Genomic DNA, 24,498 nt, shown 5'->3' with positions numbered 1-24,498 from the left:
CCCAGCACCCCTAAGCCCCCCGGCCATCACCTCTGCCCCCAGTGTCCCCCATCCCCTGCCTGTCCCCCCATTGTCCCCCCCAGGTCCCCCCATTGTCCCCCATTGTCCCCCCATTGTTGTCCCCCATTGTTGTCCCCCATTGTTGTCCCTCATTGTCCCCCATTGTCCCCCATTGTTTTCCCCATTGTCCCCCATTGTTGTCCCCCATTGTCCCCCATTGTCCCCCATTGTCCCCCATATTCCCCCCATATTCCCCCCTTTGTCCCCCATTGTCCCCCCATATTCCTCCCATTGTCCCCCCCATTGTCCCCCATTTTCCCCCATATTCCCCCCATATTCCCCCCTTTGTCCCCCATTGTTGTCCCCCATATTCTCCCCATTGCCCCCCATTGTTTTCCCCATTGTCCCCCCCATATTCCCCCCATTGTCCCCCATTGTTTTCCCCATTGTCCCCCCACCCTCACCACGTGACCCTCCCCATTCATCCCTCTCTGGCCCCGCCCCTCTCTCCCTATTGGCTTCCTCCCGCGCGTCGCCACCAATCAGCGCCCCGCCCCGGCGGCGCGCGGGGGAGGCGTTCCCGCGGCGGCAGGGCCGGCGCTGATTGGCTCCGCCCCCGGCGGTGGCCCCGCCCCCGGCGGAAGCCGGAAGCGGGCGGGCCGGCCGTGACCCGCGGGCGGGCAGCGCCGGCCGCGCCATGACGGGAAAATCCGTGCGGGACGTGGAGCGCTACCAGGCGGTGCTGGCCGGGCTGCTGGCCGAGGACGAGAACAAGTTCTGCGCCGACTGCCAGGCCAAAGGTAGCGCGGATAGGCGGCGGGGCCTGCGGAGCCCGCGCCGCACCGGATGCGCCCCCTCGGTGCCGTCCGTCCGCCCCCGCTCGGTGCTCTCCGGTGCGGCCGCTCCGCCGAGGGGCGGACAGCCCCGGCTGGGGCCGGTGCGGGTGGGCCCCGCGGTGTTTGTGCCACAGGGGAGCGCTGCGGTGGTGGCGGGAGGATAACGGAGCTGGCCCGGCGGTTACGGGGGTTGTGCGGGGGCAGAGGCGGAACCGGCGCGGGGATGGGGGAACGGTGGGGTCTGGGGGAGAAAACGGCGTGGGTTTGGGGGCCAGGACGGGGTCGGTTTGGAGGCAAAAACGGGGTGGGTTTGGGGATGAGAACGGGGTGGGTTTGGGGACCAGAACGGGGTGGGTTTGGGGGCAAAAACGGGGTGGGTTTGGGGGAGAAAACGGGGTGGGTTTTGGGCCAGAACGGGCTGGTTTTTGGGGCCACCAACGGTGGGGTTTGGGGGCCAGGACGGGCTGGGTTTGGGGGCAGGAACAGGGTGGGTTTGGGGGAGAAAACGGTGGGGTTTGGGGGTGAGAACTGCGTGGGTTTGGGGTCGAGAACAGGATGGTTTGGGGCAGAGAGCGGGGTAGTTTTTGGGGTGAGAATAGAGTGGTTTTGGTGGAAAAAGACCCGATAGTTTTAGGGGAAAGAACTCTGCGGTTTGAGAGGGAGAACAAGGAGGTTTGGGGCAAAGGAATAGGGTGGTTTTGGGGGAAGGAACGCCGTGGTTTTGGGGGCACTACACGGTGATTTTGGGGGAAAGAATGCCTTGGTTTTGGGGGCGCTATAGGGTGGTTTTAAGGGAAAAAACACAGTGGTTTTGGGCAGAAAACCCCCGGATTTTTGGCCGCAGCACGGCTGGGTTTGGTGCCAGTCACACCGGGGGTGTTGGGGCTCCCGGTGCCTCTGGAAGCCGGGGGGGAGCTGGGGAAGGAACAGCCCCAAATGTCCCTGTGGGAATCCCGGGAAACACCCGGGAGTGGGTGGGGGGAAGAAGGAAGAGGGACCTGGAAAAGCCGGTGCTGTGGAATTGAGGGAATTCCAGCTGAGGAGTCACATCCTGTCACATTCCTGGGGCTGGAATGGCAGCGGCAGGATGTGCCCTGCCAGCTCAGGGAAGGAGCTGTCACCTCACCCCGGCATCACGGACCACTGGAGGAATTCCACTTTTTTTGCTCCTTTCCCACCTGTTTTTGAGGCCCTGGCACAGGAATTTGTGGCTGCCTCATCCCTGGAATTGTTCAAGGCCAGCCTGGGATAGTGGAAGGACAGGAGGAACTTTAAGGTCCCTCCTAACCCAAACCATCCCGTGTTTTTCCCGATTCCAAGGCGTGTTATGACCCTGATCCATCTGAAAGAGGAAATGTTTGAATTCCAGAGGATAAAACAAAGGAATGAAACTGTTCTTTGTCCCCTGGTGCTGCTCTGTGGTTGCTGCTTTGTTTTCCTGCAGCAGAAGAGTTAAAAGTTGCCCAAAATCATGTTTTAATCAGCTGCCATAATCACTTGGAGATCTGGACTTGAGCCTCATTTCCCAAGAGCTGCTGGAATTGAACTTGGAGGAGGGATTGGCCAAATCCATCTGCAAACAAAGGGCTTGGTCACCTCGGTGTGACCTCCAAAACTGCACAGCCCCCTCGAACAACGCTCAAAACTGGATCATTGGGATCCCTTTTCACCCTAAACCACAATAACCTCATCCTTCCCACCTGCCTGGAGCACACCTGGCTGGGGGATGAAGGTGGTGGTGGAGATCAGGATGTTCCTCCCCGTGCCAATCCTTTATCTCTTGGCACCTCCTGCCAGCCTCGAGGGCAGAAATAGCTCCTTTATCTCAGCTTCCCGGGCCTGAGAGAGCAAATTCCACCAAAATGGGAATAAATTCAACCCCACAGCTCCTCCTGGCCACAGCACGTTCTGGAAGTTCGGGATTCCAGTTAATTAATTATTATAATGAAGTTCTCACAGAGAGTTCAGCCTTTCCAAAGCTGGGAGCTGCTCCTTTCTGGGAGCATGGATTGCGCCAATCCTGGAGAGCAGGCTGGGGCTGTCCCAATTTATCTGATCCACTAATTACCCCCTGCACTAATGAGATTCCTGGAAGTAGGAAAACCCCTCCTCCAGGGCACGGGGAGCTGTCCCTGCCCAGAGTTCCAGGGAATTCCTGCAGTTTTGGGGCAGTTTTGGAATTTTTGGTGAATGGAGCTGTCCCTGCCCAGAGTTCCAGGGATGTGCTGCATTTTTGGGGCAGTTTTGGGGCATTTTTTAGTGAATGGAGCTGACTCTGCCTGAAGCTCCAAGGAGTTCCTGCATTTTTGGGGCAGTTTTGTTACTTCTGGCGAATGGATCTGTCTCTGCCCAGAGCTGCAGGGATTTGCTGAAGTTCTGGGGCAGTTTTGGTATTTTTGGTGAGCGTGGGGCTCTCCCAGCTCTGATGCCAAGGAAATCCTGATGTTCCTCCTGGAACAGCTGCACCATTCCAGAGGAAAGGAGCCCCGTGGTGGCTCCAGGTGGTGCCCTCAGCGCTCCCAGGGGTGTCTTGAAGCAAAGCTGAGCAACCTGGGGGAGTGGGAATTGTCCCCTGCCCGTGGCAGAGGTGGAATTCAACAAGCCAGGGTGAGATTCTGTGAAATCTCAGGGTGGTTTTGCTGCTGCAGCAAACCCTGCTCAGAGCTGTTGTTTTGCAGGAAATTGGGTGAAATCTCTTCCTTCTCTTCCTCTTTCTGTTGTCAACTTTGTGTTTGGGGGAACCAGGAGAGCTGAGCCAGGGCAGGGTGGGCACTGCCGGGTTCTCATCCTCTCCTTGGAGGTTTTTGCTGTGGGAATCGCTCGGAAAAACACCCGGAGAGAGCAGCACTTGCTGGGCAGGTGGGATTTTTGTCCCTGCTGCCATTCCAAGCATGGCTGTGGTGCTGCTGCTCCCTGTGTGTGTGTGTGAGAGATAACAGAGCTGCTGCACAGCCTGAGCTGAGCATCCAGCAGCACATTCCCTGGAACGTGGGACCCTGGAGCTGGGATGGCCGAGGGAAGGAGGGGAGGGATGAGGTGGAATCTCCATCAGGATTTGGAAAATTCCCATTGAGCCACACGGAGTGGATTCATTGGTGCCTCTACAGCTGCTCTGCTGCCTCCCCCAGCTAATTGTGTTTGGTTCTCTCCTTCTCCCAAACTCTTCTCTCCCTCTCCAGTCCCATCCATGCATCCAGCAGGCTCCGTGGATCCCCGGCGTGGTGAGCACGGCCCAGAGGTTCAGGTTGCCCTGTGCTCCCCCTGGTTTGTTTGGCTCTTCCCTCCATCCCTTTGTCTTCTGAGATCCCTGGGTTCCAGGCCTAAATCCATCCCTTGTATCCTGAGGGATTAAATGGGATAAATCCAGGTTTAATTCTTCACCAAAATACTGAAATAAAAAGGTGTAGGATAGGGGAAATCGCTGCCCAGAGGTGGTTAAATATGGGATGGGAAGGGGGAGAAGTTTGGGGCTGGGGTAGGTGGTATGGGGAGGCTGGAATTCCAGTGGAATTTGGGAATTATCTCCTGGCTGAGCTGCTTTAGTCCAGCCTAACTCCTGTTAATCCAAACCCAAAATTCCCTCAAAATCTGCGTGACTCAACTCCTCCTCCAGCAGCCTCTTGAGCTGCAGCTGAATTTCCTTTGCAGTCAGAGCAATTCCAAGAGGAACTTTTTAAATAGCTGCTGGCACAGCTGCAGGGGAGGAAGGAGGATCAGGGTGGCAGTGCTGGTGGTGGTGCAGCCTGTGCCTTCAAAAACCAAAGTGGTTTTGGGGCTGGAGCTGCTCGTCTTAGGAGATTTGGGATGAGGGGAAAGCTCAGCCTGAGGCGAGGGAATCTTGCCAGAGGGATGCATGTGGGTTGTGTGTTCATTTGAATCCTCAGCTGCAGCCACAATATTCTGGGATCTTCCATTATTCTGATATTTTTTTCTGCTCTTCCCAGTTCAGGTCTCAGAGCTTTGTGCACAAACGGGGTGGAAATGCTCTGAAATTCACTTTATTCCTCGAGAATCTTCCCTCAGCAGGGTAAAATCAGGAGAGGACACAGCTGTGTCCACCCTGAGCCTGCCTGGAGCTGTAATTTACTCAACTTTTCTGCTTTTCCCACTTCAGATCTCGGAGCACAAACAGGGTAGAAATGCTCTAAAATTCACTTTATCCCTCTGGAATCTTCACCTCATCAGGATAAAATTAGGAGAGGACACAGCTCTGTCCACCCTGCCTGGAGCTGTAACTTCCCACTCAACTTTTCTGCTCTTCCCAGTTCACATCTCAGAGCTTTGTGCACAAACAGGGTAGAAATGCTCTAAAATTCACTTTATCCCTCCAAAATCTTTACTCAGCAGGGTAAAATCAGGAGAGGACACAGCTCTGTCCACCCTGAGCCTGCCTGGAGCTGTAACTTCCCACTCAAGCAAGGGGGAAATAAAAAGCATCAGTGTTCCCAACAGGGATTTAGTGTGGAATTAGTTGTAGGAAGATCCCTTTTAAGCAGAGCTCTGAGTCACATTTGGATCCATGGCCCTACATCTGCCAGAAATTTGGATTATCCTCAGAGCAGCAGCACCTGGGCTCTGTGTGCTGACCCACCTGGGGAGTGGAGGTGGGAAAAGAAAACTCCCACCCCCCCAAAAAAAAATAAATTAAAAAAAAAAAAATCCACGTGATTCCCAGCTGGAGTAAAGTTTGTTCCTATAGAAACTGCCAGGAGTTATGTAAGGAGTGGCAGCTGCAGTGCAAAGTGCTCCAAAATGCAAAGTAGGTCTTGAAAGCAACCAAAAAAAAAGTCAGGAATAGCTCAGGGCTCCTTCAGGTTGGGCCCTGGTGGTGATTGTTCCCTGCGTCCCAGGAAATCTGGGACAAAATTGGAGCTTTTAGGAGGAGCTGACTTGGAGCACTGAGGCTGGATTTACCTGGGCCTTGATAAATTGGTTTATCTCTATTTTTGCAATATATGCCACTCCTTCCTGACCCTTTCCCTAGGCGTTTCAAGGGATGTTTCAGCTCGTGATACTGACAATCAGTATTATTAGAATTTAGATATTAATTCAGATTATTATGTTTAGGTCACGATACTGAAAAAAAATTCTGAATCCATCAAAAGCTGACCCAGGACCTTCCTCTACTCAGAGCTTTATTAAGGACGTGCTGGCTTCTAAAACATCCTTAAATTAAATTGGAAAACAGAGTCTAAATATTTTTAACGCCAAGTGACGGATTAAAAACATCTGAAGAAGCAGCAAAATTCTGTTTACAGCATCCAAAGTCGATTTAGTGATGGCAGAGCCTCCACCCTGCTGCTCTGTTTCCAGGTGCACCTATCACCTGAATTATTTGCATTTCACGGAAATTCAGACCTCCTTGGAATCTGGAATTTCTGGGATTGGCTGATGCGTGGGTTTGGCCCAAAAATGATGCCACAGGAAGTGCACGGATTGTGGAATTGACTGATATTTTTTATTTTTTTGACGTATATTTATATTTTTAAGCTGTGTCACCATCAGTGTCGGTGTCTTTTTCATGGATCCTGGTGATGGCACTGCTTGACATTGTCCCTATCACCTTTTTCTTCACTGAAGGAGCAACCACCACTTTGTGCAGCAGCAGGAAAGCCCCACCCTGCTGCTCACAGAAATTTTCATTTCCTCCACCTGCACTTCAAAGAACACCAGGCTGCACTGAAAAGCTGCTCGCCTTTACTCAAAACCACACAAACCTTGGGCTTCAAGGCACCAGGGCCCTCAAATATTAGAAATTTTTTGGTAAACTGGGAGATTTCAAACCTTTTCTGGCAGAAATCAACACCAGCATCTTTGTTTCTCTTGCCAAATGTGGTTGAGGCCTGTAATTACTGTGTGGAAAAAAAAAAAAGAAAATAAAACCCCCAAACAGCCCTTTCTCCTTTCAAAGGATGGTATAAAGCTGAATTTTTGGGTGATTAAACCACGTGATCAGGTGTAGATCTTTATCAAACACCTTTTGTGTGTGTTAAAGTCAGGGTTTGGCTTTAGCATCCCCTGAGAGCTGCAAAAATCTCTCGGTTCTGGGCCTAAATCTGGGATTAATCCCAGATCCGAGGTGGATCCGTGATCCCCGCAGCAGGATCCGCGCTCAGCTCGGTTATGAATAGTGTTAATAACTAAATCACATCGTGCCGAGGTTTTGCAGCTGGGTAAAATGGGGTTTTGGGGTTCTCCTCAGGTTCCCCAAAGTCCTGGGAGTGCAGAACAGACATTTCCAGCAAAGAGCAGAGGAAGTTGTTGTGCAACTTTGAGCAGGATGAATCCTTGAGCAATTTCTTTCCAGAACCAGGAAACCACAAAGCGCAGGAACCTCTTGGATCCTGGGTTTATTTCTTCCTTTGGCTCTGAAAAAAAAGAAAAAATTTAAAAATGAGGATTATTCAGCTTGGATTCGGAGGGGTGAAAAGCTGAGGGTGTGAATGTGCCAGGGAGAATTCCCCACATTCCTGTTCCTCCACAAGAGGAAGATTTGGGATCCACGTTTCCCTGGAAGCTGCTGATTTCCCCAGGGAATATTTCTGGATTGTGATGCTCCCTCAATCCTGCCCATGGGAGCAGCTCTTTTTTATCCTGCTCCTCCCTTTTCCAAGGAGCTGTGGTTTTGCAGCCAGCTCCTGGTTTATTTTAAAATGCTTTCTGCAGAGTTTATTACTGCAAAAAAGGAGCTTGGGCCAGAATTTGGTGCCTGAGTAAAGGGTGAGGAGTGAAATCCCCTGGGGATTTCTCAATTAAAACCACTCCAGGGTGTGAACTTGGAGCAAGGGACTCACTTGGAGCGGGCTCCTCAGGCTGGGAGTTGAAAATGGAATTAGGCTGGGGGGTTTTAAAGGGAATTAGGATCCTTTTCAGTCATTCAGATTATTCAGCAGCCCTTGGAGCATTAACCAGCAGGGATTAGATGGGGACTGGAGCTGGCACGAGCAGCTTGGTGTGTGGGGTTTGTTTGGACAGGCTGGGATGGAAAACTCTGGAATTGTCTCCTGGACCCTCCCTGCTGGATCCTCCTCCCTCGGGAATGCTCAGGAAAGCTGGGACACAGCCTCAAGCTACGGCAGGGAAGGTTTAGGTTGGATGTTAGGAAAAAAAATTTGCTGAAAGAATATTAAAATACTGGAATTGTTTTCCTGGGGAGGTGGTGGAATCACCAGCTCTGGATATATTTAAAAAAAGACTGGACTGGGCACTTGGTGCTGTGGTCTGGTTGTGGTGTCAGGGCACAGGTTGGACTTGATCTTGGAGGTCTCTTCCAACCTCATGATTCTGGGATTCTGGGAATGAAAATCCACGGAGCGAGGGTGCTTTGGAGCTCGTGAGCCTCTGCAGCCCCTGCCAGGCTGGGAGTGCAGCCCAAGGGGTCTGAGCAAACCCAAATCTGGAGCCGGAGCTCCGTGGGCAGCCAGGCGCCGGAAAATGTTGGGATTCTTGCTCCAGATTGGTGCTTCCTTGAGTCTTACTCCACATTGATGTCTAATTGATTCTTACTCCACGTTGGTGCTTCCCTTGATGTACTCCACATTGATGTTTTCTTGAATCTTATTCCAATTTGGTGTTTCCTTGAATCTTGCTCCAAATTGGTGTTTACTTGATTCTTAATCCAAATTGATGTCTAATTGATTCTTACTCCACATTGGTGTTTCCTTGAATCTTATTCCAGTTTGGTTTTTCCTTGATTCTTACTCCAAATTGGTGCTTCCTTGAATCTTAACTCCATATTAATGTTTTCTTGATTCTTATTCCGAACTGGTGTTTCCTTGATTCTTACTCCAAACTGATATTTTCCTTGATTCTTACTCCACACTGATATTTCCTTGATTCTTACTCCAAACTGATATTTTCCTTTATTCTTACTCCAGATTTGTGCTTCCTCGATTCTTACTGCAAATTGGTGCTTTTTTGATTGTTACTCCACACTGATCTTTCCTTGAATCTTATTCCAAATTGGTGCTTGATTCTTACTCCACACTGATGTTTCCTTGATTTTTATTCCAAATTGGTGCTTCCTTGATTCTTACTCCAGATTGGTGTTTCCTCAATCCTTATTCCACATTGGTGCTTCCATGATTCTTACTCCACACTGATGTTTCCTTGAATCTTACTCCACACTGTCTAATTGATTCTTACTCCAAATTGGTCTTTCCTTGATTTTTACTCCAAATTGGTGTTTCCTCGATCCTTATTCCACATTGATGTTTACTTGAATCTTACTCCAAATTGATGTTTTCCTTGATTCTTACTCCAAATTGATGTTTTCCTTGATTCTTACTCCAAATTGGTGTTTCCTTGAGTCTTACTCCAAATTTGTGCTTCCTTAACTCTTACTCCACACTGATGGTTCCTTGATTCCTACTCCAAATTGGTGTTTTCCTTGATTCTTACTGCAAATTGATTCTTCTTTGATTGTTACTCCACACTGATGTTTCCTTGATTGTTACTCCAAGTTGGTGTTTCCTCCAATCCAGGAGGGATTTGTGCAGGCCTGAGGCGAAGCTCCACAAACTCGAGCAGAGTTTGGTGCCAGCTCTGCTTTCCACGATGATTTTGCTTTCCATGGGTGTTAAAATCCCCACTAAAGCTGAGGCAGAAGTGGTGGCAGCACCAGGCAAGGCTGGCACTGGGGCAAACTCCCAGTTTTCCATGTGGGAATTTCCATTTTGGCCCGCTCAGCCTCAGGAAAATTGATTTTAGAACATCAACCAGAGGATTCGTGCAAGAAGCAATATTTTTTTTAGTGGTTTAAGGAGCTGAATGTTTCTGTTGGCCTTGTCCTCAGCTTTCTAGGAGATAAATCCATAATTTCCTGAGCAGGAGGGTGAGGTGTCCCTGTCCTCAGTTAGTGATGGGTGTCAGGGTGTGCCCATGTTTTGTGAGGGGTGATAATTCCCCCAGGCAGCCCAGCAGTGCTGATTAAAGCTGCCCTGTTGTTATTTATTGCTATAAACCCATTTTTTCTCAGAAAATTGTTCCCCTAAACTCTGAGCCAGGCGTTTCTGCCCCTTTTATCACTGAAGCTGCTGCGGAGTCTGAGCTGGGGTTGGGTTTTGGGGAAGTGAAAATCAGCTGCTCTGGGTGAAAGCCACATCTGGAGATGCCACCTGGAGCTTGTTCGAGTCCAATCACCTTGAAAAGAGCTGTGAAACCCTGAGGAAATGCCTGCAAAAAGGCCTAAAAAGCAAAATCTGAGCTGCTGGGCACTTGCAGGGAGATTTTCAGTGGGAGATGTTGCAGTGGGAGCTGCTCCAAAGAGGGAAGTGGGAGGTTGTTTACATCTGCACCAAACCCTTCTCCCCTCCCACCAACTCAGGGCTTTATGAGACATTTGAAAAGACATTTTTAGAAGGCATCTGAAGGTTAAAATGTTGGTTTATTAAGCTGGATGTCTGGGAAGGGGGTACTGGAGGGTGTTGGATCCAGCCTGACCCCACCAGGGTTTGCTGTGGCTGCAGGCTGTGGGAGCAATTCTGGAAAATCCAAATTTCCTCCCTGTGTGGTTCTGGAGTCCCTCCTGTCACAGAGCTCACAATCCCTGCATCAAACCCACCCCACGTCCCAAAAATTCCTCCACTCCCTGCGGATTTGAAACCTTTCCTGCAGCCTGTGCAAGGACACCCAAATCCCAGCTGGAATCTCCCCAGGGAGCAGCTCACCCCTGGTTGTATAATGTGTTTATTGCTGGTGGGGGGGAAGTTCAAAATGCCTAAATATTCATTTTAAATGAAAGAAGGAGGAAGCTGCTGCTGTATTGGCTCTCCCAGATGTTGGATTTGGGAGTTGCAGCAGATTCCAGCTGTGCTCCCCTCGGTGTCCCAGACCCCTGAGGGGACACTGGAGCAGCAGGAGGGGTGGCACTGCCCCTGAGTCAGGTTTTAATTGTGGTGGCTTGAGCTGTTCCATGTGACAAACCCAGCTGAGCTGATTACTCCAGGAGCTGCCCGTTAATCCTTTTAGTCCTATCAAGGCTAAATTTATCTGGAGTTTAAATCTAACCTTGAATCTCGCCATAATCCTTGCAGCAGTCTCACGTTGGAGCCCTGGGGGTGGCTCTGGGAGAGAATTCCGTGTGAAAAGAAAAAACTGGGGACACTGAGGCCAAACTGGGACAAACTGGGGACAAACTGGGAACAGACTGGGACAAAGTGGGAACAAACTGGGACAAAGTGGTTACCTTCCCCTCCCCAGGTGTCCAGCAGAGCCGGGTGGCCCTGGTGACTTCCTTGGTGGCCTCGGTGCTGGCCTCGCTGTGGCTGGGCCAAACTGGGACAAACTGGGGATACTGGGACAAACTAGGGACATTGAGGACTCTGGGAATGAGGTGGGGACAAACTGGGAACACTGAGGAGGAAGGTGAGGAGGACACTGGGACAAACTGGGAACACTGGGACAAACTGGGGACATTGGGAATGTCTTGGGGACAAACTGAGAACAGACTGGGACAAACTGGGGAGAAACTGGGAATGAGGTGGGGACAAACTGGGAACAGACTGGGAGAAACTGGGAATGAGGTGGGGACAAACTGGGGAGGAAGGTGAGGAGGACACTGGGACCAAACTGGGGAGAAACTGGGGAGGAAGGTGAGGAGGACACTGGGGACAAACTGGGACCAAACTGGGACAAACTGGGGAGAAACTGGGAATGAGATGGGGACAAACTGGGAACAGACTGGGACAAACTGGGGAGAAACTGGGAATGAGGTGGGGACAAACTGGGACCAAACTGGGACAAACTGGGGAGGAAGGTGAGGAGGACACTGGGAACAGACTGGGACAAACTGGGAATGAGGTGGGGACAAACTGGGGAGGAAGGTGAGGAGGACACTGGGGACAAACTGGGACCAAACTGGAAAGTATCCTGGCCAAGGGTTTTATTCCCAATTTTTTGGGCATGATCAGGTGGTGCTGAAGTTGTGGGTTTTGTTCTGAGAATCAGGGAGGTAATAAAGGGAATTATAAAAGCAAGGGTGTCTGGGAAGTGAATTTCTCAGCTCCATTAAATTGATATCATTCCCTGAAGAGGGAAAAAAGGTAGCAAATAATGGCAGGAAAGGCCAGAAAACTTAATAAAGTCATTTTTAAAGTGAATTCCCTGGAAGAGGTGCTGGAGTTACCTGTTAGAGCTTGGATGGCTGTGTTCTGGAAGGGTCCCTGATTGCATTAGCAGCTCCAAATCCCTCAGGATGCTCCAGGCTTTCCCCAGGAATAGGAATTAAACTGTTAACAGCATCTCAAATACAGCACTGCTTTTTTAGGGCTTCAAAATTACACTTTTCCCCCCTCTTCCCCCTCCCACCTCCCTCTCATTAACTTGAGGCTCTGCTATTTTAGCAAGAAAAGCAGGATAACTCTTCATCATCCAGAAGAACGAGTGGAAGAAGGGCTGGTGGAGGCTGCTTGATCCATAATTCTGTTTATTCCCAGCTTCTCGTGCACTGGGGCACCAGTTTGTGCTGGGAGCTGGAACCCTGGACTGGGAGCAGGGGGTTTAATTTGAAAATATTCCTAAAGTATTCAGCAGGATGGAGAGGGGTGGGAATTCCTGTGGATCTCTCTATGCCCTGCTGGGATTCCTGGGTGCACTGAGCTCCTTAATCTTCCCCTTGTGGGTGTTTTTTATATTTTTTTTTTTATCCCTGGCATGATCTTCCATCCACACCTTGGAGCTGTCCTGCATGAAAAGTGGGAATGTCCATTAGAGCTGTGGAAACTGTGGAGTGAACTGAATATTCCTTGGGCTGGGATTGGTTTTGGGGCCAAATCTTGGGATTTTTGCTTGGTCCTGGCTCAGCTGGGAATTCCTGCCCAGCACTGAGGAGATTTGAAGACGCTAAGTGTTTTTTATTTTTTTTTTTAATTTTTTTTTAACTTTTTTGGGCTTTTTTTATTGGGTTTCTTGGTTTTTTTTTAGTTTGGTTTTTTTGTGGTTTTTTTTGGGGGGGGGGGGTTTGGTTTCTTGGGGGTTATTTTGTTTTTTTGTTTGTTTTTTTTTTGTGGGTTTTTTTTTTGTTGGTTGGTTTTAGTGGGTTTTTTTGTGTGTGTGTGTGTTTTTTTTTTTTTGTTTTGTTTTGGTTTTTTTTGTGGGGTTTTTTTCTTTGTTTTTTTTTAGTTTTTGTTTGGTTTTTATTTATTTTGGGATTTTTGGGTTTTGTTTTGTTGGGTTTTTTTTTTGGTAGGGAATATTCTGGAGCCAATTCCAAGTTATCAAGGGAAAAAAAAAGCAGGATCACAGGCATGGCAGAGCTCAGGGGGTTGGAGTGTTTTGGGTGGTTTAAATTCCTGTTTTCCTGCCTCTTCTTGTGTGGATGGAAGAGGGAGGCAATAAATCTGCAGGGATAATGACTGGAGGAGATCTTGGAAGGGTTTTATCCAATTCCTTCCTCAGAGCAGGAAAAATGCAAAAATTTACCTCAAATTGAGCTGTTTTCTGAGGGATTTTAGATCTGAGGGGTTTTAGATCAGCAACAGCACCAGGTGTGAGATTTTTCTTGGTATAATCAGGAATTTTTCCCTCATGTCAGTGATTTTTCCCTCACAGGAAAAAAAGGACGACAAAATTGTTTAAAAACCAGATTTCTTTCCTCTTCCTCTTGGAGCTGTTTGGTTTCTGTGGATGGAAGAGGGAGGCAATAATGACTGGAGGAGATTTTGGAAGGATTTTATCAAAATCTTCCTCAAAGCAGGAAAAATGCAAATTTTACCTCAAATTGAGCTGTTTCTGGGGGATTTTAGATCTGAGGGGTTTTAGATCAGTAACAGCACCAGGTGTGAGATTTTTCTTGGTGTAATCAGGAACTTTCCCCTTATGTCAGTGATTTTTCCCTCACAGGAAAAAAAGGATGACAAAATTGTTTAAAAACCTGATTTCTTTCCTCTTCCTCTTGGAGCTGTTTGGTTTCTATGGATGGAAGGGGAATTCAATAAATCCCCAAGGATAACAATTGGGAGCATCCTGCTGATGTGGAATTCCAGTTTCCAGCCTGGAAACGAGGATCCAAAAGCCTCAATCCCAGTTCACTTGGTGCAGTTTCCCAGTTGCTCCAGAAAAAAAAAAAAAAAAAAAATTAAATTTAAAACAAAAGGGTTGGATTGGTGGGAAACATTTTCCTGTCTCTTCCCCAGGGCCACGATGGGCATCCTGGAATATTGGGGTGTTCATCTGCATCCGCTGTGCTGGGATCCACAGGAACCTGGGGGTTCACATATCCAGGGTCAAATCTGTCAACCTCGACCAGTGGACACAGGAACAGATCCAGGTAAGGGGCTTTTTTGGGTTTGGTTTGGGTTTTTTTGTTTGTTTGGTTTGGTTTTTTGTTTGTTTTTTTTTTTGTTTGTTTGTTTTTTGGGTTTTTTGTGGTTTTTTTTTTTTTAGTTTGGTTTTGGGTGGTTTTTTGGGTTTTTTTTTTGTTTGTTTGTTTGTTTGTTTTTAGTGACACTTCATAAATTTAAACCAAGCCAGGATAGCCCAAAAAATGGGAGGAGGAAGAGGAATTCCAGCTGGGATAGGTTGGGAGGGAAAATATCCTCTTTTTTTTTGTTTTGGTTTGGTTTTGGGGGATTTTTTTTGTTTGTTTTTGGGGTTTTTTTGTGGGTTTTTTGGGTTTTTTCGTTTGTGTGTTTGTTTTGTGACACTTCATAAATTTAAACCTTTAAACCAAGCCAGGATAGCCCAAAAAATGTGAGGAAGAAGAGGAATTCCATCTGAGATAGGTTGGGAGGGAAAATAGCCTCTTTTTTTTTGTTTGTTTTGTTTTTGTTTTTTGTTTTTGTTTGTTTGTTTGTGTTTGGGGTTTTTTTGTGGGGTTTTTGGGTTTGGTTTTGGTTTGGTTTGGTGTTTTTTTTGTTTTTTTTGTTTAGTTGGTTGGTTTTTGGTGGGGTTTTTTGTTTTTGTTTGGTTTTTTGATGTTGTTTTTTGTTTGTTTTGTTTGTTTGTGGTTTTTTGTTTTGTGGTTTTTTTTTTTTTTTTTTTTTTTTTTTTTTTTTTTTGTGGCACTTCATAAATTTAAACCCAGCCAGGATAGCCCCAAAAAATGTGAGGAGGAAGAGGAATTCCATCTGGGATAGGTTGGGAGGGAAAATATCCTCATTCCAAGCAGCAGAGGGTAAAGCTCAAGGAGCTGCAAATCCCTGTTAAATTATCAATCCCTGATTCCCTGGAGGTGCTTCCCACCTTTCTTTTCCGAGGGATTTGGGATTCCTAATGGATGTTTATCTTGCCTTGGATTAAAAATTGCTTAGGATGGGGTGGGAGGGGATGGGAGCAGCTGCCTCAGCATCCCCTGGAGGATTCTCCCTTCCCTGATTTCCCTTCCCTAGCAGCCTGGGATGCTGTGGGAGAGATTTAATGTCCAGGAAAAGCGAATTTCCAGGGATTTTTTTTGGGTTTCAGTGCGTGCAGGAGATGGGGAATGGCAAAGCCAATCGTCTCTACGAAGCCTACCTGCCCGAGAACTTCCGGAGGCCCCAGACAGACCAGCATCCCTTTTTGCTTCTTTTTTCCTGGAAAAAACGTGGAGCTTTCCCATCCTGGAGCTGTGTGGTTAAACCTTCCTGAAGGAGCAGGAGTTCCAAGGGGCAAGGATTGGGAATGAAGGAGTTGGGGTGGAGAACTGGGACACCAAAAACAGGAGGCAGCTGCTTCTCCTGAGTTTAGAGCCTCGTTGGGTTTGGCCAGCCTAGTGAGGCAATAAAAAACTGGGAAATATTCACTCTGAAAGTCCCGTTTTGGGTGAGCAGAGAGAATTTTGCTTCCATTTTTTGGCTTAAATGGAAAAAAAAATGCATTGGAATGGTTAAAAAACCAATGGAATTGGGGTGGAGAACTGGGACACCAAGGTGACCACAGGAGGCAGCTGCTTAGATTTGGCCAGCCTATTGGGGCAATAAAAAACTGGGAAATATTCACTCTGAAAGTGTCATTTTGGGTGAGCAGAGAGAATTTTGCTTCCATTTTTTGGGTTTAAATGGAAAAAAAATGCATTGGAATGGTTAAAAACCCAATGGAATTAGGGTGGAGAACTGGGACACCAAGGTGACCACAGGAGGCAGCTGCTTCTCCTTAGTTCAGAGCCTGATTGGGTTTGGCCAACCTATTGAGGCAATAAAAAACTGGGAAATATTCACTCTGAAATTATCATTTTGGGTGAGCAGAGAGAACTTTGCTTCCATTTTTTGGGTTTAAATGGAAAAAAAAAATGCACTGGAGTGGATAAAAGCCCACTGGAAAAAAGGGATTTTAAGGGTTAATCTCGTTCAGACTTCAGACATTTCAGAGTGAGCCCAAAAGCTGCAGGTTTTGGAAGGAATGGGAGTATTCCAAGGGCTCCCTGGAGACCTGATTGTGGCCTTCCAGGACCTGAAGGAGCTGCAAGAGAGATGGAGAGAGATGATTTACAAGGAGGGTGGATTCCCACGGCCAGAGGCAGGGAGAGGTGGGATTTTGGGAAGGAATTCCTCCCTCGGAGGGTGAGGAGGGGCTGGAATGGATTTCCCAAAAGAGTTACGTTTGCCCCATCCCTGAAAGTGTTTTCCAGGCTGGATGGAGCTTGGAGCAGCCTGGGAGAGTGGAAAGTGCTGCTGCCCATGGGATTTAAGGTCCTTTCCAACCCAAACCAGGCTGGGATTCTCTGATGGGATTTTTAATGCTTCACCTGTACCTCCCACCCTGCAGGAATGCTGAGTAAGCAGGGATATAATGATGTGAACCCAAAAAAAACAAACCCTACAAAAGCACCTTTCCACCATCATTTTTTTAATTAATCTGGTAGCTGAGGTGCTTTTTGAGGTGCAGGATCCTGTTGTGACCACTGTGATCTGTACTGGTGCTGAGGGGATGCTTGGGGCAAACAAACAAAAAAAAAAAACAATGGAGAAAACACAGCAGGAGCCTAAATCCTGATTTAATTCCCTTTTTATAGCATTGAAATAACCTGAAATAACCCAGGGGCAAAAACCGAGTTGGGATCCAGCAGTAAATTATTTTAAGAAAGTTACTGCTGGAAATGCTCTTTAAACAATGATTTAATTTAGTTACAGCCTGTACCTTGTTCCTCCCTGTCAAATAAGGCTTCTATTCTGGAATCCTTTGTCCTTAACCAGCTGCTGTAGAGCTGTGGAGAGTTTTATCCGGGATAAATATGAGAAAAAGAAGTACATGGACAGAAGCATCGACATCAACGCCTTCAGGGTGAGTCTGGAGGCCTCAATTTGTGAATAAAAACTTGAAATATTCCCTGTGTCGGGGGCTATCCCTCCTCCAGGGCTGCTTGCACTTCCATGGAATAAATTCCTGCCCAGCACTGAGGAGATTTGAAGAGGCTGAGTGGATTTTGCTCAGAATATTCTGGATTGTTTTGGAACTAAAAAAAAAAAAAAAAAAAAAAAACACAGGATCAGAGCCGTGGCAGAGCTCAGGGGGTTGGAGTGTTTTGGGTGGTTTAAATTCCTGTTTTCTTCCCTCTTTTTCATCTCACTGATTGGTTTGTGAGGATGGATATTTCACATTGGAGCAGATCTTGGAAGGGTTTTTTCCAATTCCTTCCTCAGAGCAGGAAAAATGCAAAAATTTACCTCAAATTGAGCTGTTTTCTGAGGGATTTTAGATCTAAGGGGTTTAGATCAGTAACAGCACCAGGTGTGAGATTTTTCTTGGAACTTTTTCCCTCATGTCACTTATTTTTTCCCTCACAGAATGAAAAGGACAAGAAAAACTTTAAATTCCTATTTTTTTTCCCTCTTGGAGCTGTTTGGTTCTTTCTGTGGATGGAAGAGGGAGGCAATAATGACTAGAGGAGATAATGGAAGGGTTTTATCCAATTCCTTCCTCAGAGCAGGAAAAATACAAAAATTTACCTCAAATTGAGCTGTTTCTGAAGGATTTTAGATCTGAGGGGTTTTAGATCAGTAACAGCACCAAGTGAGAGCTTTTTCTTGGTGTAATCAGGAATTTTTTCCCTCATGTCAGTGATTTTTTCCCTCACAGAAAGAAAAGGACAACAAAATTTTAAATTCCTGATTTTTTCCCTCTTAGAGCTATTTGTTTTTTTTCTATGGATGGAAGAGGGAGGCAATAATGACTGGAGGAGATCATGGAAGGATTTTATCCAATTCCTTCCTCAGAGCAGGAAAAATACAAAAATTTACCTCAAATTGTGGTGTTTCTGAGGGATTTTAGATCTGAGGTGTTTTAGATCAATAACAGCACCAAGTGAGAGCATTTTTTTTTGTTGTAATCAGGAAATTTTCCCTCATGTCAATGATTTTTTTTTTCTCTCCTCACAGAAAGAAAAGGACGACAAATGGAAAAGGACCAACGAGTCGGAAAGGAAACTGGAACCCATCATCTTTGAGAAGGTGAAAATGGTAAGATCAGGAAGAAAAATGATGGAGCACTTGTGGAGACATCCCTGAGGCAGAGCAGAGGGATTCCAGCCTGCTCTGGGAACATTTTTCTGGCCTCGCTCACAGCCCGGGTGCTTTGAGTCACGGGTGGGAGTTTGTTTTGCTCTGCTCACCAGACACTGAGCAGATGTGCAGGTTGGAATCCAGCTATTCCCTGCTGCTTTTTCCAGCTCCAGCAGCTGCTTCTCCCTGGTTTAGAGCTTGCTTGGATTTGACAATCTATTGGGACAACAAAAAAAAAAAATTCTGAATTTTCTCTGAAATTCTCTCTGAAATTCTCTCTGAAATTCGCTCTGAAATTCTCTCTGAAATTCACTCTGAGATTCTCATTTTGGAAGAGCAAAGAGAATTTTGTTTTTATTTTTGACTTAAACCCACTGTGGGGGAGAAAATGGGGTTTTAAGGTTTAGTCTCATTCAAACCTGTGACATTTCAGAGTGAGCCCAGAAGCTGCATGAGATTTGTGTTGTTTCTTTTCCCCCAGCCCCAGAAGAAAGATGAAACGCAGCAATCCAGGAAAAGTTCCCCCAAATCTGAGCCAGTCATGGACTTGCTGGGGCTGGGTAAGAGAAACTGGTGCAGAAATGGTGGGAATTTGAGTGCTAATTTTCCCCGTCAGGTGAAGAATTTTAGGAATTCTGTTGGAACACTCAGCTCTGAGCTGCTTGGGGAGCAGTTTTCCGTGTCAGCCTGCGGTGTTCCAGGAGCAGCTGGAGCTTTGTGGGACATTCCCAAATCCTGCTCCAGTCCCTTCCCAGCCGCAGAGGGGGTGAGGGAGGTGGGGATCAGGTCCCTGGGTGGGGTGGCAGTGGTGGCACAGGGTGTCCCCAGGCTGGGGACATCCAGGACGTCTCTGTCCCTCCAGACGCTCCGGTGACGACGCCCGTCACCAACGGCCGGCCCAGCAGCCTGGAGAAGGACCTGGACCTCTTTGCATCCGTGGGATCCAGCTCAGACTCCAGGAAGGTGAGCTGGGAATGCTTGGGAAGAGCTTGGAAAAGCCTGCTTGTGTCATAGAGCCACGGGGTGATTTGGGATGGGAGGGACATTAAAGAGCAGGGACATCTTGAGCTCTGCCAGGTGCTCCAGCGTCACCTCGGACAATTCCAGGGATGGGGAAGCCAGCTGGGAATGCTGTGCACACACATCAACTGCCCTAAGCCTTGCTTCAACTAAATTTCCTTTAATTAAATACTGAAATCTCCCTGTTCCGTGCTGAAGAATGAGGAATTTCCCTCTTCCATTTCCACATTTGGGAATGCTGTGCACGCACATCAACTGCCCTAAGCCTTGCTTCATCTAAATTTCCTTTAATTAAATCCTGAAATCTCCCTGTTCCATACTAAAGAATGAAGAATTTCCCTCTTCCGTTCCCACATTTGGGAATGTTGTGCACACACTAAACCTTGTTTAATCTAAATTTCCTTTCATTAAACCCTGAAATCTCCCTCTTCCATTCCCACATTTGGGAATGCTGTGAAGTGTTTCACCACACACCTCAACTGCCCTAAACCTTGTTTAATCTTAATTTCCTTTCATTAAACCCTGAAATCTCCCTGTTCCGTGCTGAAGAGCGAGGAATCTCCCTCCCACATCCCCCCAGCCCGTCCCTGTGTGTGGATGGCCATTCCCCATTTTCCCTGCTGCTGGGCTTGGCCCTGATCCCCTCTCCTTGTCCCAGGTCGTCGGCTCCATGCCGACCTCCGGAAGCGCCGGCTCCGTTCCCGAAAATCTGAATCTCTTCCCGGAGCCCGGAGGCAAAGGGGAGGAGGTGGGGAAGAAGCAGCTCTCCAAAGACTCCATCCTGTCCCTGTACGGCTCCCAAACTTCCCAGGTGCCAGCACAAGGTAACCCTGGGACCTGGAGAGCACCAGGGGGTGTCCTGGGAGCTGGAAACTTCCAGCTGGGAATGTGGGTGGGCCCTGAGAAGCCCAGAATGGGGTGGCTGGGAAGGGAGTGTGAAGCTCATCCCCTTCCAGCCATGGATTTTCCACTATCCCAGGTTGCTCCAAGCCTTTTCCGAGCTGGCCTTGGGCATTTCCAGGGATGGGGCAGCCACAGCTTCTCTGGGAAATCCATTTCAGCCCCTCACAGGGAGGAATTCCCTCCCAATATCCAACCCAACCCTGTGGCACTGGGAATCAGGGAGGAATTCCATCCCAATATCCAACCCAAATCTGCCCTTTAGCTCTGGGAATCAGGGAGGAATTCCTTCCCTATATCCAACCCAAATCTGCCCTTTAGCTCTGGGAATCAGGGGGGAATTCTTTCCCCATATCCATCCCAACCCTCTGGCACTGGGAATCAGGAAAGAATTCCTTCCCAGTATCCAACCCAAATCTGCCCTTTAGCTCTGGGAATCAGGAGGAATTCCATCCCAATATCCAACCCAAATCTGCTCTCTGGCCCTCAGAATCAGGGAGGAATTCCTTCCCAATATCCAACCCAAACCCCTGGCACTAGGAATCAAGGAGGAATTCCTTCCCAATATCCAACCCAAATCTGCCCTTTAGCCCTGGAAATCAGGGAGGAATTCCCTCCTAATATCCAACCCAAATCTGCCCTTTAGCCCTGGGAATCCAGGAGGAATTCCCTCCCAATATCCAACCCTACCCTCTGACACTGGGAATTCATCCCTGCACGTCCCTACCTGAATTCCCTCCCCAGCTTTGTGGAGAGCTGCGAGGAGCAGCTCAGCCTGGCCATCCCAACCAGGCTGCAGCTGGAATTTTCCCATCCCAAACCCCCGAGCTGACCCCTCCTCCTTCCCCTCCTTCCCTCCCTGCCTTTCCCAGGAGCGATGTTCATGGCGCCGGCTCAGCTGGGCTACCCTGCCTCTCCCTACCCCGCCTTCCCGGCCGTTCCCCCTTCCAGCAGCATGATGGGGGGCTTGGTGGCCCCATCCGTGGGGATGCTGGCCCAGCCCGGAGCTCCTGGCATGGTGGCACCCGTGGCCATCCCGGCGGGCTACGTGGGCAGCGTGATGGGCGTTGCCAACGGGGTGCTGGGCGCCCAGCAGCCCGGCTTCGTGGTGCCCCCGGCCCTCTACGGGGTCCAGCCAACGCAGCAGCTGCAGTGGAACCTGGCCCAGGTGAGGGGGAGGCTCCTGGAGGCTTTTCCTGGGTGGTTTTTTTGGGAGTGGGGAGGTGGGAGAATGAAGGGATCTCGTTCCAAACCGGGGGGGGGATTGGGCGCTTGGGGTGGGATGGGTTAAAATGGGATTGGGGTGGGGGGGAGAGGATGAGGATCCTGGGGTTGGTCAGGTTGGGAGGGAATTTTGAGGTTGAGTCCCATCCCAGCCTCGTCTCCCGTGGATGTATCCAGGGGTGGGGGCTCCAAAGTTCCCTGGGGAACTCCAAGGCCTGCGCACCTTTTCCATGGAGAAATTCCTGCTGATATCCAACCTGCAATCCTCCCATTCCTGGGCACTCCAAAATTCCCTGGGTAATTCCAAGGTCTGACCCCCCTTTACATGGAGAAATTCCTGCTGATATCCAACCTGCAGTCCTCCCATTTCTGGGGACTCCAAAATTCCTCCCTTTCCATAGAGAAATTCCTGCTGAAATCCTCCCATTCCTGGGGACTCCAAAATTCCCTGGGGAACTCCAAGGCCTGACCACCCTTTACATGGAGAAATTCCTGCTGACATCTAACCTGAAACCCTCCCATTCCTGGGGACTCTAAAATTCCTCCCTTTCCATGGATAAATTCCTGCTGATTTCTTGAGGACCCTGAAGTCCTCTCATTCCTGGGCACTCCAAAATTCCCTGGGTAATTCCAAGGCCTGACCACCCTTTCCATGGAGAAATTCCTGCTGATTTCCTGAGGACACTGAAATCCTCCATTCCTGGGGGCTCCAAAATTCCGTGGGGAACTCCAAGGCCTTTTCCACTGAGAAATTCCTGCGATATCCAACCTGAAACCCTCCCATTCCCGGGGACTCCAAAATTCCTCCCTTTCCATGGAGAAATTCCCGCTGATTTCCTTTGAGGACCCCGAGCTCCTGCCATGCTGGGGTGCCACCCCCCGCTCCCCTTTGGGGCTGGGCAGTTTTTGGGAGCCTCGGGCCGTGTCCAAGCCCATCCCTGACCTTCTCCTGTCCCGTTTGCAGATGACCCAGCAGATGGCTGGGATGAACTTCTATGGAGCCAATGGAATGATGGGCTATGGACAGTCCATGGGAGGAGGAGGAGGAGGAGGAGGAGGAGGAGCAGGCCAGGGCAGCAATGCCTCGCTCAGCTCCCCGCTGTGGAAATGAGCCCTCGCTCGCAGCTGACCATCTCTGCCTTCGTTCTGTTCTCCAAACCTGCTCCATGAGGCATTCAGGGGTTTTTTGCTTTCAGGTTCCAGGGGGCCCAGCCCAACCTGAAGAATGGTTGTTCCCATCTCTGCCTTTTCCGCTGTCGCAGCCCCGGGGCCGGCTCGGTGCCTCGGCCCCGTCCTCAGCACAGTCAATGCACACGGGGAGGAGATCCCTCCCTGCACAAAGCTCCTCCAGAGCTCCTGGGTGGCACCTGATGGGCACCTGGGCACAGGTGGGACTGGGAAACCTGGACTGAATCCCACCCAGAAAGCTGGGATTTCTCACTTCAACTCCAGTGTTAGATTATTTTTTGTTTGGTTTTTTTTTTCTTTTTTCTTTTTTTTTTTTTTTGGGGTGGGGGGAACCTCGTTTGGTGCTGAGGAACTGGATTTGAGCCCAGGGGCAAGCAAGCCTTGCTACCTCCTCCCTGGAGCGGAGCTCTCCCTGCTCCCACCCTCCTTGGAACCAAAGTCCTTGGGAAAAGCCCTCTCCCACCCCTCTGAGCAAGCAGGAATCTCGCCCAGAGTGGGGGCAAAGCCGATGGAATGTGAAAAACTTGCACTGCAGAGCGAATTTTCTGCCTGGAATCTGATGGAATTTCACTTTTAATCTAACCAGAGTTAATTCTCCTGGGCCCAGAGCCCTGTGCAAGTTTTCTTACGCTTTCAAAAATGACTCTGACATCCTAATTTATACTTTTTTTTTTCCCTATTTTTTTTTTTCTGTTTTGTTTCGTTCTTCTTGTCGCTGTTCCTGTGTAAAATCCTGGTTCCCCCCCCTTTTCCTGGCTCGCTTGGGACATTTTAATCTTAGGCAGATTTCTTTTCTCATCTCCAGTAGAACCCAAAACTGCTTCAAAAGTCAGCAAGAAGTCGGACTTGTGGTCTGCTCTCTCCTGTGGATATGTAAATTCCCAAATAAAATATTGCAGTGGACTCCTCTGGTGCTGGTGGTCACTCCAGGTGTGGGAATTTAGGGAATTCCGTCCCAAAAATCAGCCCGAATTCCCTCTGGTTTGGGCTCTGTCCCAAATGCCAGGGAATTTAGGGAATTCCATCCCCAAAATCAGCCCGAATTCCCTCTGGTTTGGGCTCTGTCCCAAATGCCAGGGAGCTGAGGGAGCACAGCCAGGCCTGGAAGAATCCAAAGTGACACTTCTATATACAAAGCCCTCAGCTTTGGGATGGGGGAAGGTGGAGCAGAATTCCTGCAGCTGCTGGGATTCAATTCTTTCATTCCGGCTTTAATTCCATCCCTGCGGCTATTTTAAACTCGGGTTTAACAAAACCTCGTCGAGGCTCGTCCAAAAATGTGAAGGAACAGGGAAAAATCAGAGATTTATGGAATTTTGGGATGGTTTGGGTTTCTCATTGCACCCCCTGCTCCTTTCCCAATCCCAGATTTCTCCAGCCTGGCTTTGGGCACTTCCAGGGGTGGAGCAGCCGCAGCTTCCCTGGGAATTCCATCCCAGCCCCTCCTCATCCTCTCAGGGAGGAATTTCATCCCAAAATCTCGCCCATTCCCCCCCTTTTCCTGCCCCTCCCCAATTTTCTTGGGAAGCTGGAGGGAATTTGGGAATCAGGGAAGTTTGGGGGTTCTTGTGGGATCTTTTATTCATGATGGGATTTCTTTCCTCAAATCAAACCTGCTTTTTCCAGGGGAAAAAAAAAAAAAAAAAAAGCTGTTTTATCCCATTCCCTTCTTTCCTAGAGTATCCATGAGAATTGTGGGATGATTTTTTTTTTTGGGGGGGGAAAAACTCAAGCACAAGCAGAAAGTTTTCAAGCTGGCTTTAATCATCTCCACTTGCTGCCCCAATACTGTACATGCAAAGCCAATTAAAAGGTGAATAATTCAGCTTTTCCTCCCTTTTTTTTTTCTTTTTTTTTTTTTCCTTTTTTTCTTTTTCGGGAAGGAAAATGTCAGGAATATTTTACAAAACAACGTG

The 24,498-nt window shown here is 48.6% G+C and overlaps 1 protein-coding gene across 2 annotated transcripts; it reads left to right on the top strand.

Annotated features, from left to right (window-relative positions):
* Positions 1-656: 656 nt before the first annotated feature.
* Positions 657-23,485, top strand: SMAP2 (small ArfGAP2). 2 transcript variants are annotated; one of them, XM_021554762.3, is made up of 10 exons: positions 657-800; positions 13,970-14,103; positions 15,237-15,322; positions 16,955-17,033; positions 18,128-18,208; positions 18,732-18,810; positions 19,113-19,213; positions 19,929-20,094; positions 21,043-21,338; positions 22,359-23,485. In XM_021554762.3, the coding sequence occupies exons 1-10, from the start codon at positions 698-700 to the stop codon at positions 22,503-22,505; spliced, it is 1,272 nt and encodes a 423-aa protein (XP_021410437.2). In that variant the 5' UTR covers positions 657-697; the 3' UTR covers positions 22,506-23,485. The 2 variants fall into 2 exon arrangements, with proteins under 2 accessions (XP_021410437.2, XP_085415893.1); XM_085559767.1 differs by lacking the exons at positions 657-800; positions 13,970-14,103; positions 15,237-15,322 and adding exons at positions 15,329-15,682; positions 15,879-16,526 and having other exon boundaries at positions 16,913-17,033.
* Positions 23,486-24,498: the final 1,013 nt, after the last annotated feature.

The sequence above is a fragment of the Lonchura striata genome, chromosome 23 (assembly GCF_050655825.1).
Source record: "Lonchura striata isolate lonStrDom1 chromosome 23, ASM5065582v1, whole genome shotgun sequence".
Lineage (NCBI taxonomy): Eukaryota > Metazoa > Chordata > Aves > Passeriformes > Estrildidae > Lonchura > Lonchura striata.
Note: the sequence above shows the minus strand (reverse complement) of the source record. Positions and strands in the feature narration are given on the sequence as shown.